At 50.1% G+C, this 24,048-nt stretch overlaps 7 protein-coding genes across 7 annotated transcripts; 4 read left to right on the top strand and 3 right to left on the bottom strand.

Annotated features, from left to right (window-relative positions):
• Window positions 1-520: 520 nt before the first annotated feature.
• On the bottom strand, window positions 521-1,639 carry AAFC00_002271 (uncharacterized protein; the record flags this gene model as incomplete). The annotated part of the gene is made up of 3 exons (XM_069341565.1): window positions 521-1,215; window positions 1,273-1,435; window positions 1,562-1,639. 3 exons carry the CDS (start codon window positions 1,637-1,639, stop codon window positions 521-523), a joined length of 936 nt encoding a protein of 311 aa, XP_069201650.1.
• Window positions 1,640-5,785: 4,146 nt separating this feature from the next.
• Window positions 5,786-7,410, top strand: AAFC00_002270 (uncharacterized protein; the record flags this gene model as incomplete). Its single annotated transcript, XM_069341564.1, has 5 exons — window positions 5,786-5,959; window positions 6,022-6,394; window positions 6,457-6,803; window positions 6,852-6,976; window positions 7,038-7,410. The coding sequence occupies 5 exons, from the start codon at window positions 5,786-5,788 to the stop codon at window positions 7,408-7,410; spliced, it is 1,392 nt and encodes a 463-aa protein (XP_069201649.1).
• A 1,041-nt stretch (window positions 7,411-8,451) lies between these two features.
• AAFC00_002269 (uncharacterized protein) lies at window positions 8,452-9,616 on the top strand (the record flags this gene model as incomplete). The annotated part of the gene is made up of 2 exons (XM_069347994.1): window positions 8,452-8,753; window positions 8,806-9,616. The coding sequence occupies 2 exons, from the start codon at window positions 8,452-8,454 to the stop codon at window positions 9,614-9,616; spliced, it is 1,113 nt and encodes a 370-aa protein (XP_069201648.1).
• Window positions 9,617-10,247: 631 nt separating this feature from the next.
• Window positions 10,248-12,051, bottom strand: AAFC00_002268 (uncharacterized protein; the record flags this gene model as incomplete). The annotated part of the gene is made up of 4 exons (XM_069341563.1): window positions 10,248-10,355; window positions 10,427-11,085; window positions 11,142-11,858; window positions 11,925-12,051. The coding sequence occupies 4 exons, from the start codon at window positions 12,049-12,051 to the stop codon at window positions 10,248-10,250; spliced, it is 1,611 nt and encodes a 536-aa protein (XP_069201647.1).
• Window positions 12,052-13,441: 1,390 nt separating this feature from the next.
• On the bottom strand, window positions 13,442-15,984 carry AAFC00_002267 (uncharacterized protein; the record flags this gene model as incomplete). The annotated part of the gene is made up of 4 exons (XM_069341562.1): window positions 13,442-15,262; window positions 15,312-15,450; window positions 15,502-15,672; window positions 15,725-15,984. The coding sequence occupies 4 exons, from the start codon at window positions 15,982-15,984 to the stop codon at window positions 13,442-13,444; spliced, it is 2,391 nt and encodes a 796-aa protein (XP_069201646.1).
• A 947-nt stretch (window positions 15,985-16,931) lies between these two features.
• AAFC00_002266 (uncharacterized protein) lies at window positions 16,932-19,236 on the top strand (the record flags this gene model as incomplete). Its single annotated transcript, XM_069341561.1, has 5 exons — window positions 16,932-17,063; window positions 17,405-17,425; window positions 17,477-17,525; window positions 17,585-17,660; window positions 17,808-19,236. The coding sequence occupies 5 exons, from the start codon at window positions 16,932-16,934 to the stop codon at window positions 19,234-19,236; spliced, it is 1,707 nt and encodes a 568-aa protein (XP_069201645.1).
• Window positions 19,237-19,963: 727 nt separating this feature from the next.
• AAFC00_002265 (uncharacterized protein) lies at window positions 19,964-22,147 on the top strand (the record flags this gene model as incomplete). Its single annotated transcript, XM_069341560.1, has 4 exons — window positions 19,964-20,045; window positions 20,183-20,695; window positions 20,758-21,537; window positions 21,621-22,147. The coding sequence occupies 4 exons, from the start codon at window positions 19,964-19,966 to the stop codon at window positions 22,145-22,147; spliced, it is 1,902 nt and encodes a 633-aa protein (XP_069201644.1).
• Between the last annotated feature and the right edge of the window lie 1,901 nt (window positions 22,148-24,048).

The raw sequence follows: 24,048 nt of genomic DNA, 5'->3' as shown, positions 1-24,048 counted from the left end.
GTATAAAGGGCACGGCATCAGCTCTTCGTGAATCGACTTCTATTCGTGGTTCATCGAAACTCTCTATCAGCGCATGGGATGAATGAACAAAGGAAGGACAGGCAAAGACGAAATAGACTGATAGTTTCCCATATTGCTGCATTTCTTTCTACTTTTTTTGCTCTAAAGAAAACACAATTCTTCGAGTTCATCGTTACGTGATAATCTTTGGACAGCTCTTTTTGCTAAGAGCTACCTGCCGGATCTCTTCTGCTTCTCCTTCTTCCACTCGTCCGTTCATCCACTTCACGTGCGTTTCCCCTTAGTTGACGCCATGCTGGTATGAACCCATAACAAGCCTGCGTTATTTTCTACATCAGCGTTGGTTGTGTATGCGTGCTGAAAGACGGGTCCATGTAGTGTCACCGTGTCGGGTCCTCCTCTTTCATCCCTCTACGCCCCCTTTCGCCCGGCTACGATGAAGAAGAAGAGATCAAAGAAGATGAAAAGCGGGTTTTGAACAGGAAAAGAAAGGCACTTTTTACTTGTCGGCAGCGACAACACCGTCGTCAGAGTCCGAGTCGTCCTCGTCACCGCTGACCTCTGCGTTCTCGCGCTCCTTCTTGTCCATGAGAGCCTGCAGCTCGGCGTCGTCGTTCTCGGTGACGGCCTTGGGTGCCATCTTGACGACACAGTTGCCTCCGGCAGCCTTGATGTTCTCGGTGATGTCCTTGATGGCCTCCTCGAGCACGTCGATGCCGACGTTCTTGTCGAGCGTCTGCGAAGTGAGCACGTACAGCGGAGGCGAGACGAGCTTGACCTTGACCTGGGTGTCCGGGGTGTTCTTTGCCTCTGCGCAGCGCAGAGCGTTCTTGACGGCGTCGATGCCCTCGTAGCCGAAGCAGGTGACTTCGACGTCGGCGCGCACCTTGGTGGGCTGGGGAGTCAGGCGCTTGCCGATGTACGAGGTGAGTTCTTCCTTGACGACGTCGTTAGGGAAGGCAATCTCGGACCAGACGTCGGAGTTGGTGATGGACAGCTTGAAGGCGTCGACGGCGTGGCCGTACTTCTTGTTCAGCGGCCAGCCGATGGTCTGGTACAGTTCCTCGATCGGGGTGTTGGTCTTTTCTGCTACGTGGCGCATGATCGAGTGCACCATCTTGGACTTGTTGTATCGCTCTTCGCACTTGACAATGTCCTCGGGCGACACTCGTCGCTTTGACAAATCAATGTAGCCTTTTCTTGGAAGTCAGCTTCTTATCCTTACTGCTTTTCTGTCATGTGATGCCATACCCTTCTCCTTGTCCACTCTCAGCACGACGACAACCTCGTTCCTTCCCACTCGGATGAGCTTCTGGATACTTCTGATACGTCTTCTGGAGAGCTCAGACAACAGAATCATGCCGTCAATGTTATCGTATTCGAGCAACTTGACGTATGCGCCCATCTCTGCGATCTTTTGTTTTGGTCTTCAAGTCAGCGCATGTCTTCTCGTCTTGTCCTTCTTTTCCATCTTTATTGCATTTTTGCTGCTCCTCTTTCCCCCTTATCTCGGCGCGCCACAACCAGCAAAAGAACGCACCTGCTTGACGTTCACCATGACGAACGAATCAATCTCTGGGAACTTTTCCTCGTAGAAGCGGCAATTCGTGAGAGACATGATGGGCGATTTGTTCCTGTCTTTTTCTGTGTTTTGTTTGTTTCCTTTATGCTTGTAGATCCCCTTCTGGCTGTGTAAACCTGGGTCAGTTGGATGTACGGGTGGTGATGTCTAGCGATGCTGTTGTGGTAACTTTGTCCAGCTGATGTGTGACTGATTGCTCTTGACTGACTCTCTCGCTCCTGCCGTCACACTTTCTTCAAACTTTCCCGAATGTTGAATAGGGCTGGCGGGGCAAGGCAAGTGCTACCCTTGGTGGCCGCAAACGGAAAGTGCCGCTGCTTCCTTCTCCACATGGCGGTGTTGCACGTGACTTGGACTTTCACTTACATGGTCTTCACGTCGACATTCTTTAGATTCATGAGGTGTATGAGCCGTGCTTGATCGTTCGAGCAGTATCAGTGTTAGTGTACTTTTCTATACAAGTGGGTGGCGTCTTATATCCATAATTTCGTGTTTTCCCATCCGAGTGCCGCCATAGCTACAAGCTGCTCCAGCGCCCTGTCTCCTTTCCTTGGTCCCTATCCTGGATTGTGCTTCATATTACTCGAGTCCAATATAAGCCCCCTTATCATGATGCCTCATTCACCTGAGTGCAACGGGTAAAGACAGATGTGTCGTTGCACCCATCTGTCAGTCTATGCTTGCCATACAACTTCACGCAGTCTAGAATCAAATCTACCCGGGCGCTGACGCTCTCGATCCATTAGTACCTCGAGGTGTCTCGATGGCTTCGAAGACCGCTTCTCCTTCTTCGGGAGTCAAGATGTGGTCGAGCATAGCGTGCGCCGCATCCACAGTCTCTTCTTCGATGCCAGCTTCGTAGATTAATTGGTCGGAAAAGGCAAGTCTTGTAAGTGAGACCAAGAACTTGTGATGCCCGCCAGGGATGATACCAAACTTTTCACGAAAGTTGACAATGTCCGCGTGCTTGTGCATAACGTAGTACAACAGGCGTACGGTCATGTTGATGGCCGCGGTGGTAAGTTCGTGCATTCGGCTTTGCTGCGCAAGTACCGCCCCCTCAGACTCTACGAATGACGTAAAGGGAATATCGTACAAGTTGATGACTTGTATGTGCGTGAACCGCATCAGCCTCCCTATTGCCGTGCGGTGTTGTGCGATACTCGTGCTGCCATGTTGTGTGACCGCTATAGCTGCAAGCGTCTGCAGAATGTCGATGCGCAACAGTCCAAGCTCGACATCCTCGTATTCTTCCTCATGCGGAGGTGCCTTGGGCTTCTCAAACAACAAATTCGTCAATCGATGTATCGTATGTATTTCTAGATCTTCTTGCTTCTCGGGGTGAGGTGAGATGACTCCAAAAGTCTCGGGGAGGACCGACGCTGCTATCATCTGAAGCATCAGCTGCATGTGGGGGAGTTCTTGCGGCACGTTGAGAAGCAACAATGCAAAGTCAAACTCGACCTTCTGCCAGAACAAGCGATTCGTCTCGGCGGAACGGCTGGCTGTTAGTGACATGTCATGCATCATGCTGAGGACATGGTCCATATCGACACATTCAGACAAGTCTTGAACAGACCCCACACCGGTCTGAATTTTGGTTGATGAGGATATCTGCGAAGGTCGTGCTATCGGCATGGCGATCAAGTCTATTGTTTTCATGGCCACGGGGACAAATTGATCGATCAGTGGACTTGCTGTAGCCTTCGGTCCTAAACTCAGCACAAAGTCCATGAGCTCTGCGAGAGGGCGTATTGGGGCGTACTATTTCCACAATCAGTGTCAACGTATCAAGACATGCTTGAAAATATATTGGCTCACATAATGCTCCTCTATACATGCTGCCCAGAGACCGAGTATGGTGTTGCATATATGCAGCGATAGATCTGGACTGCTCCTTGACGGGAGGTACTTCGCCAGTGCTTCGCTGATCGTAGCTGCGATTGATTTTCCTGATGAGGAAGGCAATGAATATCTCGTGAGCATTTCGTAAGTACGTTCACAACCAGGCGCAACTCGGTGATTCAGCACGTGCTGGATAGTCTAGCCAAGTCAGTAACAAGACACGTGTGTACGGATCCAACAAACCACTGACCAGGAAGCGAGACCCATCCTGAAGAATTTGATCTTGCGGTTGCCGACCGATCGCAGAGTCATCAAGCTCTTGGACAGTAGGAGAAGCCTTGGCGGCGACGGTATGCAGCTCAAGAGGCGGAACGGGGCTGACGTCGACTTTGCGTTTGCGCTTGTTGCCCGCTCGTGGAGTCTCTGCCTTTGGTTTGTCCTTTGCCTTCGACGGAGACACGAGCACAATTTCATGATCGTCAAAGCCGTCGCGATGTGGTAAGTCGAATGTTCTGCTAGACGAAGGAGCTCTCTGATCGACTTGCTTCACACTTGTATGCTTGGCCGTAACCTTGAACCTTTTAGAGCGCTCAACCTCCTCAGCAAGATCATGTTCCAGGAAGCGGTTGTTCGTCTCGATCTTCTCGCGATCTTTCTGCGCGGCTTGCGCTTCAGCCCTGTGCCTGGCGGTTTCGTCTGCGTGCAGCTTCTGCATGACAGCTATGCGTCGCTCGTACTCTTTTGTATCTTTCTCGTGCTTGGATCTCAGAATGGCTATCTCCCCGGCTTTCTTCATTGCGATCTCTTTTTCCATCTGTATCCTCCGCTCAAACTCGGCTCTAATCTGGTAAAGCCCGATGGTGGTCAGTGGGCGCTTTCCTGGGCATGTTTCTCGGTTGGAAACCTGCTTACCTGCTGCAGTTTTGCTTCTGAAGCAGCGGGGGTAGCATCTTCCGTTGGCGCCGCAGGATGTGACAGCTCGCCGGTTTGTGGATGGATGGGTCCATTCTGCTGGCGGCCAACGCCATCAATGGCATGATGTGAGTCAGGACTTTCTGTTCTCATGCATGTTAGAGACCCATCAACACAATTCAAGTGGGAAGAAGAAGGATGAGCTAACCAAGTTCATTTGCCAAAGTTCGAGTCGGGGCACCGTACACTATGGTGGAAGAAGCGTCTCTGTCATCCAGATTGATGACATCTTCGTCGTCAAGGCCATCAGATGCGTAGTCCGAGGAGGGAGGGTCCTCAGGCAGTGGAGATGCATGGCGAGCTGGCGCTGGCAGGTGCCATCTCTGGATACGACTCGGAGGATGGAATGGTCGTGACACTTGGCTACGTCTTTGGCTCTGCAATGCCGCTACCTTACGCTGAGTCGATACGAGCGCATCATGTTCCAGATCATTCAAAGTGGCCTGCGGGACAAACTCCAGTTCCGAGGTATAGAACTCATCATCCTGGTCGGCCATCAGTCTTTCTATAAGCTGGAGACCATGCTAGGACGCGACTAGATCACTGTACAGCACTCTATCAGGCTTATAGATTACAGTAACATCAATTGCCATTCAGGAAGATGAGATGATGCAGAAAATATGAAAGAGAGAGAGAGTGAAAGAGGAAAACACCAAGTCGAGCAGACTGCAGAGACTTTGGCGACGAACTTATGTTCTGTACAGTGATTGATCAGGAACTCACTTCCGCTGTTGTTTACTGTGTATCGAGATATCAAGGTTGATTATCACTGTATCTAATCACTGCATCTGAATGTCGGAGTAGGTACTTCACTACGTAGAATGGATGCGGGCAACGGAGCTTTAGTCGGACCGCCCAATCACATGCATTTGCCAAGAAAGTGTACAAAAGCACGGAAAGCAGGCAGGTGTTGACGTCGTTTTGGAGGAAAAGGAAGCCGGGAAAGCTGGTTCGGGCAGGCACTGACCCGCAGAGCTTACCTGACAATCCGGCGGGCAGGGCAGTGTCGGAGGAAAGACACGGAAGATACAGCATCTCTCTCGACATAGGTGTTCAATGTCTAGGTACCTGACCTTTGCTTAGCTATCACTGAATCTGTGTTGTGATTGTCGCTTCAGTAGTCCTTGATTCCTACGTCACCTGCGAACCACTTACGTCTGAGTCGCTAGCTACCATAGCGTATCTGCGTAGGATCAGAGTCGCTACATCATCTGCCGCACGCGGAGACGCTCAGATACCCGAAGAGAATAATTCGACGCGACAGTGTGTTGTAAAGCTCCTCGACCTCGTCGATCTCCATGAGCACACTCTAGTCCTGCCTTATACGACCACTCCGTGCTTGCCATTTCAACGAGAAGCGGCAAAATGACGAAGCCAAAGAAGGACGTCAAGTTCCAATACAAGGATGGCCTAAGGAAGCGAAGGGAATCAGATGTCGCTTCCAATCCACCACACACTCCTACCCGTAATGGACACTCGTCGCTCTCTAAGTCTGAGTCGTCTGAGCCTCATGATGCGAATTGGACAGATGATGAAAAGGCGAGCACTGCCATCTTCACGTGCATATCTTTCTGTACGAACGCTGACCCGGAAACCTGCAGCCTCAACTGCCTCCTCCTCAAACTGAATATGAGAAGAAGAAGCAAACGTTCATCACGAGAATGATTTGGACTTTTGTCATGATTGGCGCTTTCTTCGCTGCCATGTTCGCTGGTCACATCTACATTATCATGATCGTTACCGCCATCCAGATCATCTCTTTCAAGGAAGTCATCGCCATTTCAAACGTCCCCAGCAGGGCTCGAAAGCTGCGTTTCACTAAGACACTGAACTGGTATTTCCTGGGAACCACAATGTACTTCCTCTACGGCGAGAGTGTCATATACTACTTCAAGCACATCATCTTGGTCGACAAGGTCCTGCTACCATTTGCGACGCACCACCGATTCATCAGCTTCATGCTCTATGTCATGGGTTCGTCGAGTCATCGCCATATTTGTTCTTGCTCCTCGCTATAGCTAACTTGCCCTTGATAGGTTTCGTCTTCTTCGTCATGTCTCTCGAGAAGGGCCACTACAAGTTCCAGTTCACCCAATTCGCCTGGACTCACATGGCTCTTTACCTCATCGTTGTGCAGGCCCATTTTGTCATGAACAGCGTCTTCGAGGGCATGATCTGGTTCTTCCTGCCGGCATCTTTGGTCATCACCAATGACATCTTCGCATACATCTGTGGTATCACGTTTGGTCGCACCCAGTTGATCAAGATCAGCCCAAAGAAGACTGTCGAGGGTTTCCTAGGCGCATGGGTCTTCACCATCATCTTCGGCTTTGCCTTGACCAACCTTCTCGCAAGGTCCAAGTACTTCATCTGTCCTGTCAATGTATGTTACTATCTGCCACACAGACAAAATTCTTGCTAATCGGTCTAGGACTTTGGCGCAAACCTCTTCACTGGACTCGAATGTGACGTGAACCCAGTCTTCCTGCCCCATACATACCAGCTGCCTTTCATCCCTCCAAACTGGACCCATCTGCCTACCAAGTTGAGCATCTGGTAATTTTTTTTTTCCTTGCTGTGACAATGCATGTCTATCCCTGCTAATGGTTCCTGATAGCCCTATGCAATTCCATATCTTGGTGTTCGCGTCTTTTGCTTCGCTCATCGCTCCCTTTGGTGGCTTCTTCGCCTCCGGTCTGAAGAGAACCTTCAACATCAAGGACTTTGGCGACTCTATTCCTGGCCATGGCGGCATGACCGACCGTATGGATTGCCAATTCATCATGGGTTTCTTCACCTTTGTCTACTACCAGAGCTTCATCGCCGTCTACAAGGCTTCTGTTGGCAGTGTCATCGAGACTGCGATTACAGGCCTCACTCCGGAACAGCAAATGGAGGTTGTGAGAGGGCTGAGCAAACACCTTGTCAACCAGGGTGTCGTCAGTCCAAAGGTCCTCGAGTACCTTGGAGAGCAATTCAGACGCCGGTGAGACGAATGATTGCCAATTTCGCAAGGGCATCTAGCCAGCTTTCTTCTTCCCTTCTGCTTCTTCATGATGGGTTGGCCATCTGTGCCACCAAAGACTTTGCGCAGTACAATAATGATGCCCGATTTGACCGGTACCTGTCATAGAATGTTATACCTGTAAAAAAAAAAATCATTCCCACTCAGCTACCTGTTACACATTTACGCGATTTTGTGGTCATTTGTTTCTGCCTTCTTTTTTTTCTTGAACTGCAATCATGGACAAAATCACAATAGCCATTATCTGGATGATATATTGTGTTATGTGTGGTAATGGCTTGAGGCCTAAACCTTTGCTGTGGCTTGCCTCGTTGTGAGGCGCTGGCTGGGGCTTCCAATACATAAGCGCTGATCTAGCGCCGAGTCTCTATCACACCTGGTATCTGTGCACCTTCCTGTAAGACAGGTACAATTCTACTGGACTCGGTCTTCACCTTGTCGGCTGATTCTCACAGCAGTCTAACACTGCGTGCCGGTCACTATTCAACGGATGCCTTATTACTGGGGGAAGAAAAATTGCATAGCTCGTCCCGAAAATGCTACGGCTTTAATCTATCCCCAGGCGAGATGGCACATTCTCTCGCCCAGATGATTGGGAATGCTTTCTGATACGCCAGAATCATGTCCTTGTATCTAGCATAGGCGCCTAAATCACCTAACCGCCGGTCTACATTTCCAAGCATCCATCGGATCTATCTATCAAGGCGTAAAGGGAATGGTTCAAGCACGTACTTTGGCATCAAACAATCCCGCGGTCAAATATAGATGCGCGCATGAGTCTACAACATACAGCCAGTGATGCAAAAGACAGATAATGCGTTAGCCGCTCCGGTGCCTTTTGTCTTCCTTCGGATCGATGGCTTTAATGCAATTGAACTGGCATGGTATCTGCCCCGAGTACCTTGTCCACATGTCTCACAATTCCTCACTTACCTGACATGCGCTTCCTCTTGTAACCTTCCTGGATGGATACTCTCTTGGTCTTCACATTGGAGTCAGAAGCAAAATGGGTTCCAATGCCCTCAGTACCATAACAAGTCCCATGTCGGCTATCTTCACTCCACCATCTTCGTGTTCTTTACACTGGACCTTTGAGCCTGCATCTGCAAATAGTATGTCAGGAGGACTTCTTCTGCAGGACGCGCAATTTGATCGCCCTGACAAGCCTTGTTATCCACCGGGTTTTGGTGGCTGGGGTCGAGCACCATCATTCATCCAAGTCTTCAGTCCAGGCGCGTGTCCATCAGGTTATACTACGGCCTACAACAACTTCAATATCAAAGTGACCACAGCAGTATGCTGTCCCAGGTACTTTTCTCTCTTGTCAGATGATCTTCGAGTCTCACTGACCATATCATAGCAATTTCGTCTACACAAGCTCCATTGGCGGGGTGAATGAGGACCAAGCCTCTGCAGGATACTATGGATGCACGAGCATGTACAGCAATGTGGGTGCAACGACGGTATTTGCAGAAGTTGATGGCTTCAGCTCGATATCTGATGGCACAGCGACCATGTTCGCACGAGTTACTGGTCCAGTCACCATGTGGGCGCAACCCATCACAGTGGCTTTTCAACCGCCTGACCTCTCTCTGTTCTCGATCACTAGTACTGTCTCAAATACGGCGGCGTCAGCGTCAATATCATCATCATCATCATCACCTATGACAACAACAAAACCCAGCATAGCATCATCCACCGCAATATCCTCTGCTGCGTCAACATCACCCACAGGCTCAAGCAGCAGCACTACATCTTCCTCGTCACCATCATCTACACCACCCACGACGACAACGCAACCTCCCAACCCAGGCCTGTCCGTCGGCGCAATAGCCGGAATAGTAATCAGCGCGTCCGCCGTACTAGCCACCATAATCGGCGCCGCAATTTACTTCCGCAGCAAGCGAAACCCGACGACGCCATCCTCATCAGCAAGCAATGGCCGCAAACGAAGAACTCGTCTGGGCTTCCCAGATCGAGGCTATTGGCATCAACACCCGGATCAAAACGAAAGTATAGACAAGCTTCCGCGTCCGCTGTATCCGCATCATGAGCTTTATTATCACTTTCATCAGCGCCATAAACAGCCTGAGGAGTTGGATGGCAGAGAGTGGAAACAGCTTGCCGAGCTGCCGTATCATGGTGATCGCTTATATGAATTACCTTCATGATTCTGTATTTTTTTTACTGGTTGCTCCTTATCAATAATAGCTTGCTGTCTATATGGTCCGAGATCCTGTAGTTGGAGATCTCTTGCGTCGTGTCGTTTTGGTTGATATTAGCGTCATTTGGGAACAACAGAAGCAGCAGCAGCATCAGCGATAACAACAGCAGTAGCAGATGTGAAAATCCACCCATGTGAAGCTCTTGGCCTCGCTGTGTGACCCATCAACTTGTCGAGTCTTGTTCCTGTGCCACTCATGCATCCCTCCTTTCTCAAAGTCCTTAGTGCTGCGTCTCAACGAACCAAGGACTGGCAACTCACATTCTTCAATCTCTGGTTTTCATTGGTCGTTTCGTCGAACTTTATACGTTTATATCCCCTATGCTGGGATGCTCAAGGGGTCAGATATGTAGATGTCAGATACAAGATTTCGGCGGAGCTGTTGCTACACTGAAGAGTTTGGATTTGCTGGTCCACAATTTCATTTTGACAGCTGCGCCAGAAGTAAGTACTCCAGGCTGCAGAGTTCATTGACAAGACTGCAATATCGCCAAATAGAGCAAGGACGTCGTTGGAACTCGGCGACAAAGATGATTACATGTATACGCATATTCAAGAGTCTATTTATGTGTTCATCTCTACACTGGTGGACCCGCGACACGAAAGGGGTGAGCCTCGGTATTGAAGACCCAAGTATTTTTCGCTCCGGAGCGACTATCCTGGACTTGAAACCGGGTGTTATGATCCTAGACGACCAGAGTAAGCATTGATTCTCAAATATCGCCCGGGAGAAAAGTCAAGATTTACAACTACTCACCTCTAAATGGATCAGATACACGTACTTCATCACTTCGGCAAACACAAAGCTCTCTTGCACGTCTATCTTTCCGCCGCCATCTTCCGCCATGACGTCCCTGATGGCGCTGAATCCAGACTCCGTCCGACAGTGCTGATTGATGGCGCTGAACGCGCTCCACGACCACTCTCTATACTTTGGGTCCCGCGTCGCTCGGTAGGCGTAATACCACGTCTCCAGCACCTCGGGTCGCAGTCTGAACTTAGTATCGGAGCTGCGGAACGAATTGCTCGGGTCGCAGGTGGATTCGTCGGCGTTGCCATCGTCACAGGAGGACGCGGTGGTCCATGCTACGAATTCGCCGCCTAGGCCTGTCGCTGTCATGTTGTATGCTGCGCCTGCGGCATCTGCTATCGAGAGTCCGTAGTCCACTAGCGTTTGGTTGCGCGTTACCATTCCTCCGAGGATGAAGTTGCCGCCTGCGAACCAAGATAGAGACTCCATTAGGTTTTTGGAGTTTGCTCCGTCCCAGTAGGGCAGCAAGGTCCACTCTGGGTGGCCGTAGGGGTGCGAGCCGATGTATTGGATTGTTGAGTCTGCTGCCGCTAGCCAGCGCTCGAGGTAGAATTCATACTGATCGCTGTTGTACAGGTATGCTTTGAGGAGATACTCGTAGAAGGCTGAGTTTCGTAAGTCTGCCATCGTTTGCTGGATGTACGCTACATAGATTCCTTACAGTCTGAGAAAGCACCCCAGCTTCCTTTGGAGTCCACTATAGATCCGGTCGCCACACTTACAGACGAGCCAAGAAGTCCTGGATATGGCTCTCCGACTGCAGGACTGGGTCTGAGCAGGTAATCCTCTGCCTTCTGGGCCAGCTTGACGTATGTGTCGTTTCCTGTAATGTCTGATAACCTGGCAAACTCAAGTATCATTGTACCAACCCCAGCAACAGTGTTCGTAGTGCCCTGGTCAGTCTCACACAACTTGGGGTCCACCCAATCACGGGGAACACCGCTGGGAGTGTTGAAAGCGCAGCTTAGTACATCCCCTAGCCTGATCATCTGGTGGTATAAAGCTTGCCGAAGATCCGCGTCCTTGGCAATACCAGAAAACGGCCCATTGAGCAAGTCCCAAGCCGATATCATGCCCGCAAAATGTCGGATCGTAACTTCGAAGACCTGAATCTTAGTACCTCCCTTGACCACATTGAAGTCCAAAGCGGCGATGAATCCAAGGATCTGCAGGACTGCGTCTTCGTTACCTAGCATGATGGCTGTTGGCAGAGAATCAATGGCGGTTGCGCCATATCCGCCAAAGTCATCCTCGCACGTGTTGGTCACGGGACGCAAAGTGTCGTGGCCAAAGCAATAGTTTGAGTATCCTGTCCACGCATGCTGGAAGGCGGCAGCAACCTCGGTTTTCCTGGAAATCTGCAGCTGTGATGGTATTTCTACATTGCGATCCTCTCAGTCCAGTAACGATGATGGAGTGGGGATGGGGATTTGGTTGTTCATACCAGTTGAGAATCCAGGCAGAGCAAAAGAAGAAAGTGAGTGTAAGTGGCCGAGTATGAGGATTGCACCAAAAAGTACTCCAGCCTTCTTAACTGTAGAGCGTGAAATATACTCTCCAAGTCTCGCCATGATCCAGTGGCTCTAGACCGGAATAAGGTGTTATGACAAATATAGCAGATGTAGCTTGCAAACCGTCCTTAGGCCAGGTCTCGAACTGTGAAGCCCAGCAACTCTCGCAGGATCACCATAGAACGTGGACTAAAAAATGCTTGCGAAGGACAGATCGAGGATTGGTGTAAGGATAAATGCCGGGCTTCCTCAGTACTATGAAATCGTCCGGAGCATCACAACAAAGCGAGAGACGGCCACTTGAAACAACAGTCGAGAAGTGTCCCTAGGCCACGGGTTGGAGAATGTTATATGCATGGCAAACGGCCTGCATAATTGGACTGTCTTCGCAGCCGCCTTGCTGGCCATAGTGCTGAGCAGATCAATTGACTACTCCAGAAATGATACGCTGCAATGTCTCCCCACATCCCCTCGTGCTACCTGCACAGATATGATATCACAGAGACTTATTGCTGTGGGTAACACATATATGAACCTGCCAAGGATGTTGAATCATGAGATGAAAAAGCTGGCGCTTTGGTTGCGCGTTCGCGTTCGCTTCGTTATGGAGGTATTGAAATGCTTCCTCCAATGACAGACGCCCTGCACGCGCTCAATATTGGGAGTTTCGAAAATTGTGGGCGCGATCGACCCTTCGTCTGCATGAATTCCTCATTCGTGCAAGTTAAGTCGTATTTGACCTGTGGACATATTCGATCGTCGTCTTTTTATAGTCGATATCTCGATGACTTACCTGCCCCATCAGGACGTTGGCGTAGTACACTTCCAAGTTCTCAGTAGAAGTGTTGCTTTACTGTCCATATTATTGCGCGTAGAACGGATCCAAACGCGACACGCTCAACAACACAGGCAGCATTGTGCTGCCCCGTGCACTATTCGGCTCAGCCCACTCCGCAGTTGCGTACCTTACTCTTGCTTCTGGGTGGGAGCGCCAGGATCCACATTGTGTTGATCCGTTTCAATAGCTATATCAAGGTAGGGAGGAATTGCTGTCGATATGTATACTTTCTTCTTTCGCGATTACAACGAGAGTTGTCCTGTAACATATAGCAACGTTGTATGAGTTGCGAACACAGCACATTGATCCAGTGTATGCTATTGCGTTCAATGGTCCCGGAATCATTTTCCACCGGACGCTAATAGCAGATCCAAGAAGAGCTCCCAAAGTGAAGAGTGATCCGATAGTCCTAAACCAGTCCAGTCCTTCGTGCTACTGCGAATCTCGTTACCAGACTGCCTCTGATACGGCAAAGTTGTACTCTCATACTTCAAGGCAAGTACACCATGGTACAGGACATGTCTCGCTCGAAAAGAAGCTGGCAAAAGCAACCCTCTAGGATGTAACAGCGAATGGTGTACGACTTTCCATGAGATCGTATAGCTTTGCTAGCTAACGCCTTTTCGACGCGTCTGCAGTGGATCCGTTACTCTCGTCAACGATGGTATCATCGTTGTCATCATCCAACACATTGTCCACAGCTCTATTTTCATCTGCACTGCTAGGAGCCTGTCGTTCACCCCCCTCGTCGTCATCGTCATCTTCTGGGGATGCTAACCGACGTATATATCTTCCCATGCTTTCACACAGTCGATCCAGTACGAACTCTGCCTCGCTTTCCTGTGCCATCATAGGTGAATCTTCGCCGATCCAATCCCATTCCACGAGACCTTCTTCTACCGATTCGTCTTGTGCTTCACCGTGGCCTTTATGTGAGGTGAAGCGAATGAGTCGAGTAAGTTCAACCCACTCCTCATAGCTATACCTACGAGGCGGGTCAGCACGCAGATCGTTGGCGGTGCGCCGAATTGCACGAGCAAGTCTTCGCGCAAGATCGAAATCACTGGGCTTTTTCACTGGTCCATTCCCGTCATCGTCCTCGGCAGCTAAAGTGGCCAGCGTAGGTGCTTCTTCATTGAGACCTTCATCTGGGTCTTCGGGATCAGGGCCAACCTCAAAGCCCCGCTGAAGTCTCAAGCGGGCATCTTTGTCCGCGCGTCGTCGGGCTATTACTCTGAGAAGCCAAGGCTGTCTGTCTAGAAACCTGTGCCAGACTCCACGTTCAGGCAATACGGTAAAACCTGCGACACCCGAGGTCGCCTTCTTGAAATCACCAATGATGGTATCGCTCATCTCAGTGATGAGGATGGTCATCGTTGGTACGGCAACGAGAGACCATACAACGAAGAATGGTCGTCCGGCATTACTCCTAGGAGCTAGATCGCCATAGCCGATGGTGAGAAGAGATACATAGCAGAGATAGAGTGACTGGAAATAGGTAATGCCCTGCTCACGCTTCTCTGCCTGCCAGAAGGTGACTGCGCCGATGCACCACAAGATTCCAAATGCCATGACGGACAGAACAAGCGAATACCATCGTTTCCACTTTGCTGTGCTTCGCTGGATGTTGCGCATGGCATCGAACCGATCTTTCTCCTCTCGCAGCAGTAACAATCGCGATTTCTTTGCTGGTTTGAACGGTGTGAGCTGTCCTGTCATACGTCGCAAGCCATGTCGCAATTGGCTATGCGAGGGGACTTGCTCGGCTTGTTTCTTCAATTCTTCTTTATTGTCAATGATCCGGAGCGGTGTACCTTGTTGAGGTACAGGCAGAGGGCCTGGTATGACTGGTCTTGAGGATAGAACACGTTCGCGTTCCTGAAGCTCAATCGAGGTCGTCACAGCTCTGCCGACCGTTCTTGTCCGAGATCTCTCCACATGCTTCTGCAGTACCTTGTCCTGTCCCAATTCCGAAGCGAACTTGGTGATGCTCGAGATCATCAGACCTAGCATAACAATACCACCCACTGAATATGGGAAAACCAGTCCGCGTCCTGTGTCGCTGGTTGGGTACAGATCCCCGAAGCCGACGGTGAGGATAGTAACGTCGCAGAAATACAAGGCATTCACATAAGACCAAGGAATGTCACCATTGCCATATTTGGTCTCGATCGTAGAGAACACACCCGCGCCTCCGGCAAGCCAAATAAAGAACAGCATTGTCTGGAGGATCAATGTTCGCTGCGAATCTGTGAGATTGAATTGTTGAGGATAGTGTCCAAGAAAATAGCCGAGCATGTTGATCATGAGGAGCATAGAGGCGACCATATACAACACCGCTGCAATGACAGCATACCAAAAACCCTGTGTGTACGTCTGCTGAGGGCGCATAGGAGCCACATAGACATCCATTGATATTGTAATTGCCATCAACTGCATAGGTATTAGACCGAAGCTTATCAGTGTACATGGAAGAGCTTACAATGCCTGTTGCCAGGTACCACGACAAAATGGTGACAGGCAGGGAAATCATGTATCTCACTCGGCCTGTGAAGTTGAACAACAGGAATATGTTACCCACAAATCCTGCAACCAGAGATACTACATTCAGGTCATAACACCTGACTCAAGATCAGTTGTGTATCGGTCCTGATGCAACTGCGATGGCTTACCACTTGGGATCCTCAAAGGTATGTCCATATAATTCTGCGAGCAATGTATCAACCCCGATCGATGGGCATGTCGCAGGATCTACGCCATCTATCAAACACATGCGCCAATAAGTAACAAGTGCTGCTATTGAAAGCACGTTTGCGAGAGGTCCCAGAGTTGCAGCGAGCAAGCTAGTCAATGGTTAGCTTTGGCTTATGAGATGCTACGAGGTATCTGATTTACGGAATCGCCGTTCCCGCGAACCACCAGTCTCTCTCCTGATCATCGTCCCAGGGTCGAAGCTTAAACTTCCACAAAATTTTGCTCGATTCCCGGGTCAGAGACGTCCTGCGCTCTGTAGAGCTTCGATAGGCTCCTACTCCTGACAACCCAGGTCTCTCGGTCCACGCATGTCGCACAGAACCGATGTCACCTATATTGAGGTCATCTTTGCCTACTATCGCGGTGCGACTAGAGTCTGAAGGGGGAGGTTGACAATCCATAACCAATCTTGGTATATCACAAGTGCTTTGCGGCATTTACTAGGCCATAATTGAGCTTTCTCATGGTGCCTTTTGAGGAGAGGATATATACGAAATTGGGGGTTATGACATTGCGCAGATGTCTTTGCTAGATTGCGAATATAGATCCAACTGTCAGAGAAAAGCTCAACGTGAGAATGAAGCGACCCAAGGCAATCGTGGCCGCAGAGCTAAAGATCAAGAGAGTGGTGATGACAAGTACAAGGACAAGGAAATCTAGATGAATGACCCTAGGAACACCAAGATCCTAAGGAAAAAGAATGAAGAGTACCTCATAGAGTTGGACGGTCTCGGTTCTTGCAAGCCGTGGAGTGCCGCGTCACAATGTTGTTGCAAGGGCTCCAAGGGCTGTGGGCAACGTAGAATCGTTCGGTCATGACAATCTTATTTCAACGTCGCTTCCGGACGATAGATACAGTAAGTCTTCATGATATATAATAACCTGCTAGGTACAAAGGATTTTACATAGGATGATGGCAGGCCAGGTTGTATCGTGGGGTAGCTGATCTGAGATCGTCTGGTGTGGTATATTATTACTTCGATACGGCTTTCGTCCTCCTCATACTGTAGAGCGGTCGAGGCCCATCGAGTAAGTTGGACCCTGGGCGGCTTGAGAATGTTGAGAAGCCAATTCCCGCAGCCATCTCTATCGGCGGCACTATATAATTATTCGGGGTAGTCACGGCATTTAGGCCGAAGTTGCTACGAGCTCACGTTCGCGCTAACACAAGGCTCTCCGATATTTCTCTTCATCCGGGCGTGATTGAACCGTAGTCGGCGGATCGCAGCGTCATAAAAATCTTTCAAAGTCGCCAGTGGTCACGCCACGGTTCTTTGACTTATATATTATAGAGACAACCGTCTGCTACACCTTCAGATTAAGTGCTCATAGCATATCGACCTACAGAATGCAGACCAAGCTCCGTTCCGGCACAGCGCGCGCCAGTGGTGTGGACATCGACAATGCAGTCAAGCCCACAAACCAGCTGCAAAGCAACTTCGAGGAGACATCCAGCATGGATTCAGACGAGCGCTACTTGGTAAGGGCGACATGAAAAGGGATCCCGAAATGGCGATTTTCGTTACCGGCAAGCAAAACATCCTTCCAACGCGCTCAATCGATGGCACCTGGTAAGTAGGCCATGAAAGATCCAAACAAGAACAGCAAAATACGACAACCAACAACAGTCATTGCACGCGGGCGTCTGAGCTAGGCATCGAGTTTTTTGAGAAGAAGATTCGATGCCATGGCAAGGGCTGAGAGAGTACCGCTTGAACTTGATCGCTTTCATGAGCGCGGAAGGAGATGCCATGACTGAATTATCGACCTTTCTTGATTTCTCCCTTTCCTGTGATTGATTAATTTATTGACACAGTGCAGAACGCACTCGGTTACAAACAAGTGAGTGCGCTTAATTGAGCATTTCAGAATGCCAATACTGATACAATGTAGTCTTTGCATCGGCAATGGAAGTTCTTTGAAAGCTTCGCGGCCAGTTTCGGTATTTTGAATTTGCCTGACCTTATTCGTTTTGCGAGCTTCGCATACTGATTTTTCCAGCCGCACTCTACTTCGTTGGAGGTATTCGTGTGACCTTCTCCATCGGTGTTGGCGCTGGCGGACCAGCTGCGTACTGGTAAGTCTCTGTTGATGATGCACTCTCAAGCCATACGCGAGGGTATTCCCGGGGTGCACATAGACATGTTCCTGAGCTCTATTGTGCTCTAAATTGCAACATGCCCAATCAGTGTTATTGTGATCTCAGATGCTGACCCCCAACAAGGTCGAGCTACGTCATTACGTGCATCTTCGTCTTCATTACTGCTGCAGTCCTGGCCGAAATCTGCTCTGCACTACCCGCTGCAGGTTCCATCTATTTCTGGGCGGCCGAGTCCGGTGGTCGCAAATTTGGTCGACTCTTTGGATTCATCGTTGCATGGTGGGCCACTACAGCATGGACCACATTCGTCGCCTCCAACTCCCAAGGTGCTGCCAACTACCTGCTCTCCGAATTAACAGTGTTTGGCGTTGACTTTACTACCGACGTAAACGATGTCAAGTTCAGAGCAGTGCAATGGATAGTTGCCGAAGCAATGCTCTTCATCTCCATCGGAATGAACTATCTGAACCCCAAGCATTACAAGCTGATCTTTCGTATTGCGAGTGGACTCATCATGCTTGACTTCTTCCTTAACATCATCTGGCTACCTATCGCGGTGTCCAAGTCGTATGGCTTCCAATCTGCCGAGTTTGTTTTCACTCAGACCTATAACGAGACTGGAGCCCCACCGGTATGGAACTGGATGCTCTCATACTATGTGACAGCCGGTGTACTGGTCGGTTTCGAAGCTAGCGGACACATCAGCGAGGAGACTCAGAATGCAAGCACGACAGCGGCTCGCGGCATTTTCTCGTCAGCAGTCACCTCTGCTGTGCTTGGATTCCCAGTTGTTATTCTTTTCCTCTTCTGCATGCCTGACTTGGACGTTATCTATAATCTTGCCGCACCACAGCCATTCATCAGCATCTACGCGATGTCTATGGGCCAGGGAGGTCATGTCTTCATGACGATTATCTGCATCCTCGGCCTCATCTTCAACACCACAGTAGCAGGAGTGGCATCGTCCCGCCTGATCTGGGCAGTAGCGCGCGACGGTGTCCTTCCTTTCTCCGGCTGGATCAGCAAAGTCAATGATCAGAAGATGCCCAACAACGCTGTCACTGTCATGCTCACTGTGTCAGCGCTGCTGCTCTGTACGATCTTGCCTTCCCCCGTGGCTTTCGCCTCGCTTGTCAGTGCTGCCGGTGTGCCTACCATCATGTCCTACGCCCTTATCTGTTTCGGAAGAGTGTTTGTCACTCCCAACGAGTTCAAGTCAGCAAGCTGGTCTCTAGGACGTTGGTCTCTTCCCATGAACTTCATTGCCATGGTCTGGAACCTGTTTCTTGCTGCCGTTCTGTTCTCGCCACTCGAGTTCCCGGTCACTGGCGAAAACTTCAACTACTCTCCTGTCATTTTTGGTAGCATCACCATCTTCGCAGTCTTGACCTGGTGGTTTACCCCTGAAGAGAAGTGGCTACCTACCGCCCGCTTGGGTAAGCTCAAGGGCCTCGAGGAGGAAATGAATGCAGCTCGCACCAATCGAAGCTCTAGCATCTCCATTCCTCGCGATGAGGCTGGCGTGTCCGCTGATGCAATTCCTACGAAGTAATGCGACACATGATTGATACATTATTATGAGGGAGTCCTTCGAGTTGTCTCTCAGGGCCCTGTTGAGGAGCTCGCGCAGCAAGCGCCTCCTCATAGCAGATTTTGTTGATCGGACGGATTAGACGAGTAAGCAGCACTCCGATCCTCGGCGCGCACGCGACACGAAGGAGCTGTGAAGTCGTGAAACGGGACAGACGGGATAGAGAGAAGCTAGGTCACAGGATGGGCTGAACATCGAGTATATGGTGGGAGGAGGATATAACATTTTGTGTATGGAAAGAGTTGGGAGATTGTGACACTGATACGAAGGTTGCATTTACGAGAATCCACGTATTCTATTTGCTCCTTACTATGACATGTTCTCGCTGTTGTGGTTTCACTTTGTCGTCCAAAAAACAGTAAAGCATGCAAACAGGCCTAGGTGGAAAGTGCTCCAGAGTCCCGCTCTTGCTGCCATACAGCAAGCGATCGCAGTCTTTGTATACATCGTCGGCGTTTACGGAGTTTAAGAACCATATATGACGCACTAAACCTGCTTGCATGGAGCTGGCGCCAATGAACCTTGAGGTGTTTTCCCACTGCCAACATTCCCAGTTTCAAAGAAAAGTAGATAGGCCGGGCAATCCACACCACCGCTTTCCAGATTGTTTGGCACTTACAGATCCTGGAGGTCTGCCAATTGGGTCGTAGTCTTCGATTGTGCTATAATCGCCTGAGTGCTCATCAAGATGGTGAAATGGACAAGCCTCTTTGACTTTGATAGTCGTCGCGGTAATGGCTCTAGGCACTTAGCAGACGAAGTCAGCGCGCGTAAGTAAAGAGAAATCCAATGCTTTCAAACTGTAATTTTCAGACTTGCTACCTCCCATGTCTGGTCAAGTGCTCTGTTACTAAACCTCCTCTCACTCTCACCGCTTGACTCTACCTGATTCTGACACCACTTCTAGTGCTTCCTACGCATAATGATGATAACTTTCAAAGTGCAATCCCGGCACGTGAAGTCACGCGCATAGCTCTACGTCTGAAGCATCAGATCGAGCAGGTTGTGCCATGTGAGCTGGAAGAGTCGCGCGTCACAGCGGCGCATTCGAACATCATCACTCCGGCGGTAGTCGCGACAGCCAAGTCAGCAGGCAAACTGAACAATCCCGGAAACCTTGACGCGTCAGACAATCCGGATTACAGTGCATGCGTGGTATTCTGTTTGCTCATCTGCAAGAAATGGTTCAAGAAGCAAGCGATGCTAGAGCTGTGGGATGCGGACCTGCATGCTGTCAGAGCGGTGGCTTGCGAGGTCCTCGCCAGAAAGATCATCGAGGAGGAAGAAGACATTACTTATTTGCTGAGAGATGTCTTGTTGAAGCGGTATAGCATCGTCGTTGATGGGGAAGACACACCGCCCGCGAACGTGATTGAAAGAGCAGTTGACCTGCACGTTCTGCCTGTCATTGGAAGCTCCGGTATGTATCTCGTATTCCAAATGATGGGCTAGCAACTCAAAGCTGACTATGCTTTCCAACAGGCTACCAGAAATGTATATCTTACTTATGGCGCGGCTGGCTTGTACAAGACGAGGATGATCCAAGTCGTTTTATTGACTACAAGCACAAGACTTCGGGCAACTACTGGGTTCACTTCGATCCGGATCGCATGCGTGTCCCGATGTATCAAAACTTTGCCCAGGTTCTGTTCAGTTTCATTTTCCTTGCCCTCTATACCGGTGCCATCAACACCATCAACCCTACTGGTGATCTCGATGTTGTCGAAGGCCTTCTGTACATCTTTACTCTGGGTTTCATCTGCGACGAGATCGCCAAATTTTGGAAAGTGGGCAGATACTACCTCGGATTCTGGAACACGTTCAACAACACGCTGTATGCTTTCCTGACCGTGTCTTTCATCACCCGCATGATTGCCCTCACACACCCCATTGCCGACGATAAGCGCATCTACTTCAACACATTGAGTTATAATTTCCTCGCCTTTTCGGCGCCAATGTTCTGGTGCCGCCTGTTGCTTTACCTCGATAGCTACCGCTTCTTCGGTGCCATGCTCGTCGTTCTCAAAGTCATGATGCAAGAATCGCTTATCTTCTTCGCGCTGCTCATCGTCGTGCTCGTGGGTTTCTTGCAGGCCTTTATCGGTCTAGACCAGGTCGACTCGAGTCTTGATGATGTCGGTTTCGTCAGTCTGCAAATGCTCAACGCCATGCTGGGCTCTCCCGACTTTGACGGCTTCGACAACTTCGCTCCTCCTTTCGGTTTGATCCTCTACTATGTCTTTAACTTCATTATCGTCGTCAGTAAGTAAACAACCAATCAGTCTCTCTTGGGGGAGGTCTACAAGAATTGAAACGGAACCAAACTAATCAACATGGGAAAACAGTCCTCCTGAACGTCCTGATCGCGCTGTACAACTCGGCCTACGAGGACATCACCGACGACGCCATCGACGAATACATGGCGCTCTTCAGCCAAAAGACGATCCGCTTCGTGCGCGCGCCCGACGAAAACGTCTACATCGCGCCCTTCAACCTGATCGAGATCATCTTCCTGGTCCTGCCCTTTGAGTGGTGGATGAGCCGATCGACGTACGAGCGCCTCAACGACGCCGTCATGGGCTTCATTTACTCGCCGCTGTTGTGCGTCACTGCGGCGCTCGAGGTGCGTGTGGCGCGCAAAGTCAAGTGGAACAGGAACAGAGGTGAGGAAGACGAGGACACCGTCGAGGAGTGGGAGCAGCTTGAGGGAGAGTTTGACTTCGAACGCGATGGTTGGGTCAAGAAGTGTGAGGAGTCGAAGCCTAACGTCGAGACTGATGCTACTCTTATTGAGGTCAGGGAGTTGAGGAAGGAGGTCGAGGAGCTGAAGGACTTGCTCAGGGCTATCAAGGAGGCTACGCCCGGTGCGTGAAACTGAACATGACGAGTTTTTGCTGAAAGAGGATGAGTACAGACGGAACTAGTCAAGGAAAGCAGCGGGTTTACACCCTTGAGTTTTGGTGGTGTATGTAATGTATATTGACGTCTCACGAACGCGAATGACAATACACTCAAGTGCAATGCCCCTAAGCTTCAAAGCTCAATCTCATCAAACTCGCTCCAATCAGGAGGGTACCCACTGACAATCGCCCTGTCCACGAATTCCCCTACATACCCAACTGCTGCTCCCTCGGACAGCACCAGCAAGCCCTCATCACCCGGAAACAACGCCCGTGTACGTGCAGTTTCAGTCTCACTCACGCCCGCAAAATCCTGCGGGATCCAAATAACTGCCGGACCACCCTTGACTTTTGCTCCAGGGTGTCTATATGCGTTTTCAATGAGGATGCGGCGCTGTTCCGGCTCGAGATCTAAAAGCGTGACCGGACCATCGAGTGAAGAACCGTCACTGTCTTCAGTATCACCTTCACTATCGTCTCCTATGGTAGTTGACGCGATATTGTTCGGGTTCTCTTCTGTGGGCTCCTCCTTGGCTTCTTGCGTTTCTGTACAGTGCTCGAGCAAGGCGTAATCGATCGCTCTCCACGACTGTATGTGCTCGATTGCTGTTCGTACAAAGACCATCAATAGAATGACCAGTGCGATGTGTCCTGGTGCCCAACGTTCACCGCTCGCGTCGTTGGTGAGCCCGGCTATACTTATTCCGAGCGTAGTCAGGAGTAGGTACAGGCCTACGAACACACTTCCAAGTGCGGCTCTGAAGCTAGCGCCGTTGGTGTCGTGCTCTGTCGCTCTAGTGTAGAGGACCGAGTACCGTTGGCTCATTGACACCATGAACATTGATACGCAGGAGACGGGTAGCATCAACGGGGTCGAGAGGCCTAACCACAGCCCAACAATTAATGGTACCGAAACAGACAGATATGCAGATGTCCATTCGACCCGGACTATCCGCGTGTTCTCGCGAAAGACATTTCTCGGCGTCAAAGCAGGAGGCGCTACAAGGCGTATCAAGAGCTCAGAGGGCTTAAGACATATATACACTGTAGCCTGCATTGCCTGGACGAAGAGGTAGAAACAAGCACCATTACCAATGATGATCAGTCCAAGCAGCATCTTCTTCGTGTCTTGATGCAAGCAGATAGATGGACTTTTACCTGTTCCAATCGGTGAGGCGAGAGTCCAGAATAAGACCATCCACTGCGCTCGGACGTGTAACTCAGCTCTGGATGCTGGTATGAACTCGCCAGGCGATCTGAACTCTAGCAACCACTGTAAGAGTCTGCTAGTGAATGTGATAATTACGTTTATGTAGAGGTTCAGGCCTATTCCCCAGATGGGCGAAAGGGGTGACACAAGCCATATTGGTGGGTGCTTGATCCTCTTCACAACTATCTCGGTTATTATCGTGTCGACCGCATCAGCAAGCCAGGCAAACGACTCAAGTGCCAGATACGCATGGATTGTGAGACGAGGCCAAGAAGGCAGTATCCGACACGCTCTGTGAGCCACTGCGTACCATCGAACGTCCTCTGGATGGGGTGCCATCTCTACAGTGGCGCATTCCATCGTGGCCGGGAGTCGTTTAGCGTTGGCTATGATAGCATGTTCTGGAGAGTCGAAAGTAACAAAACATTGGGGTACCCTTCTCGGATACTCTAACTGAGACGACTTGATTTGTTTGTTCACGAGTGCAAGGCTCTTGCGCGGCTTCAAGATATGTCTGATGTAATGCTGCCTGCCACTACTGCTTAGTCTCAGCGGGAGTGCTGTAGGAGGTTGGCCGAAGTCCGCTTCAAATTCTTGGTAAGAAACACTACGAGTTTTTGGAACATCCTTCAGAGAAGCCCGTGAATGGCTTCGACGAGCTGA

Source organism: Neodothiora populina, assembly GCF_041146345.1.
Source record: "Neodothiora populina strain CPC 39397 chromosome Unknown canker_contig_14, whole genome shotgun sequence".
Lineage (NCBI taxonomy): Eukaryota > Fungi > Ascomycota > Dothideomycetes > Dothideales > Dothioraceae > Neodothiora > Neodothiora populina.
Note: the sequence above shows the minus strand (reverse complement) of the source record. Positions and strands in the feature narration are given on the sequence as shown.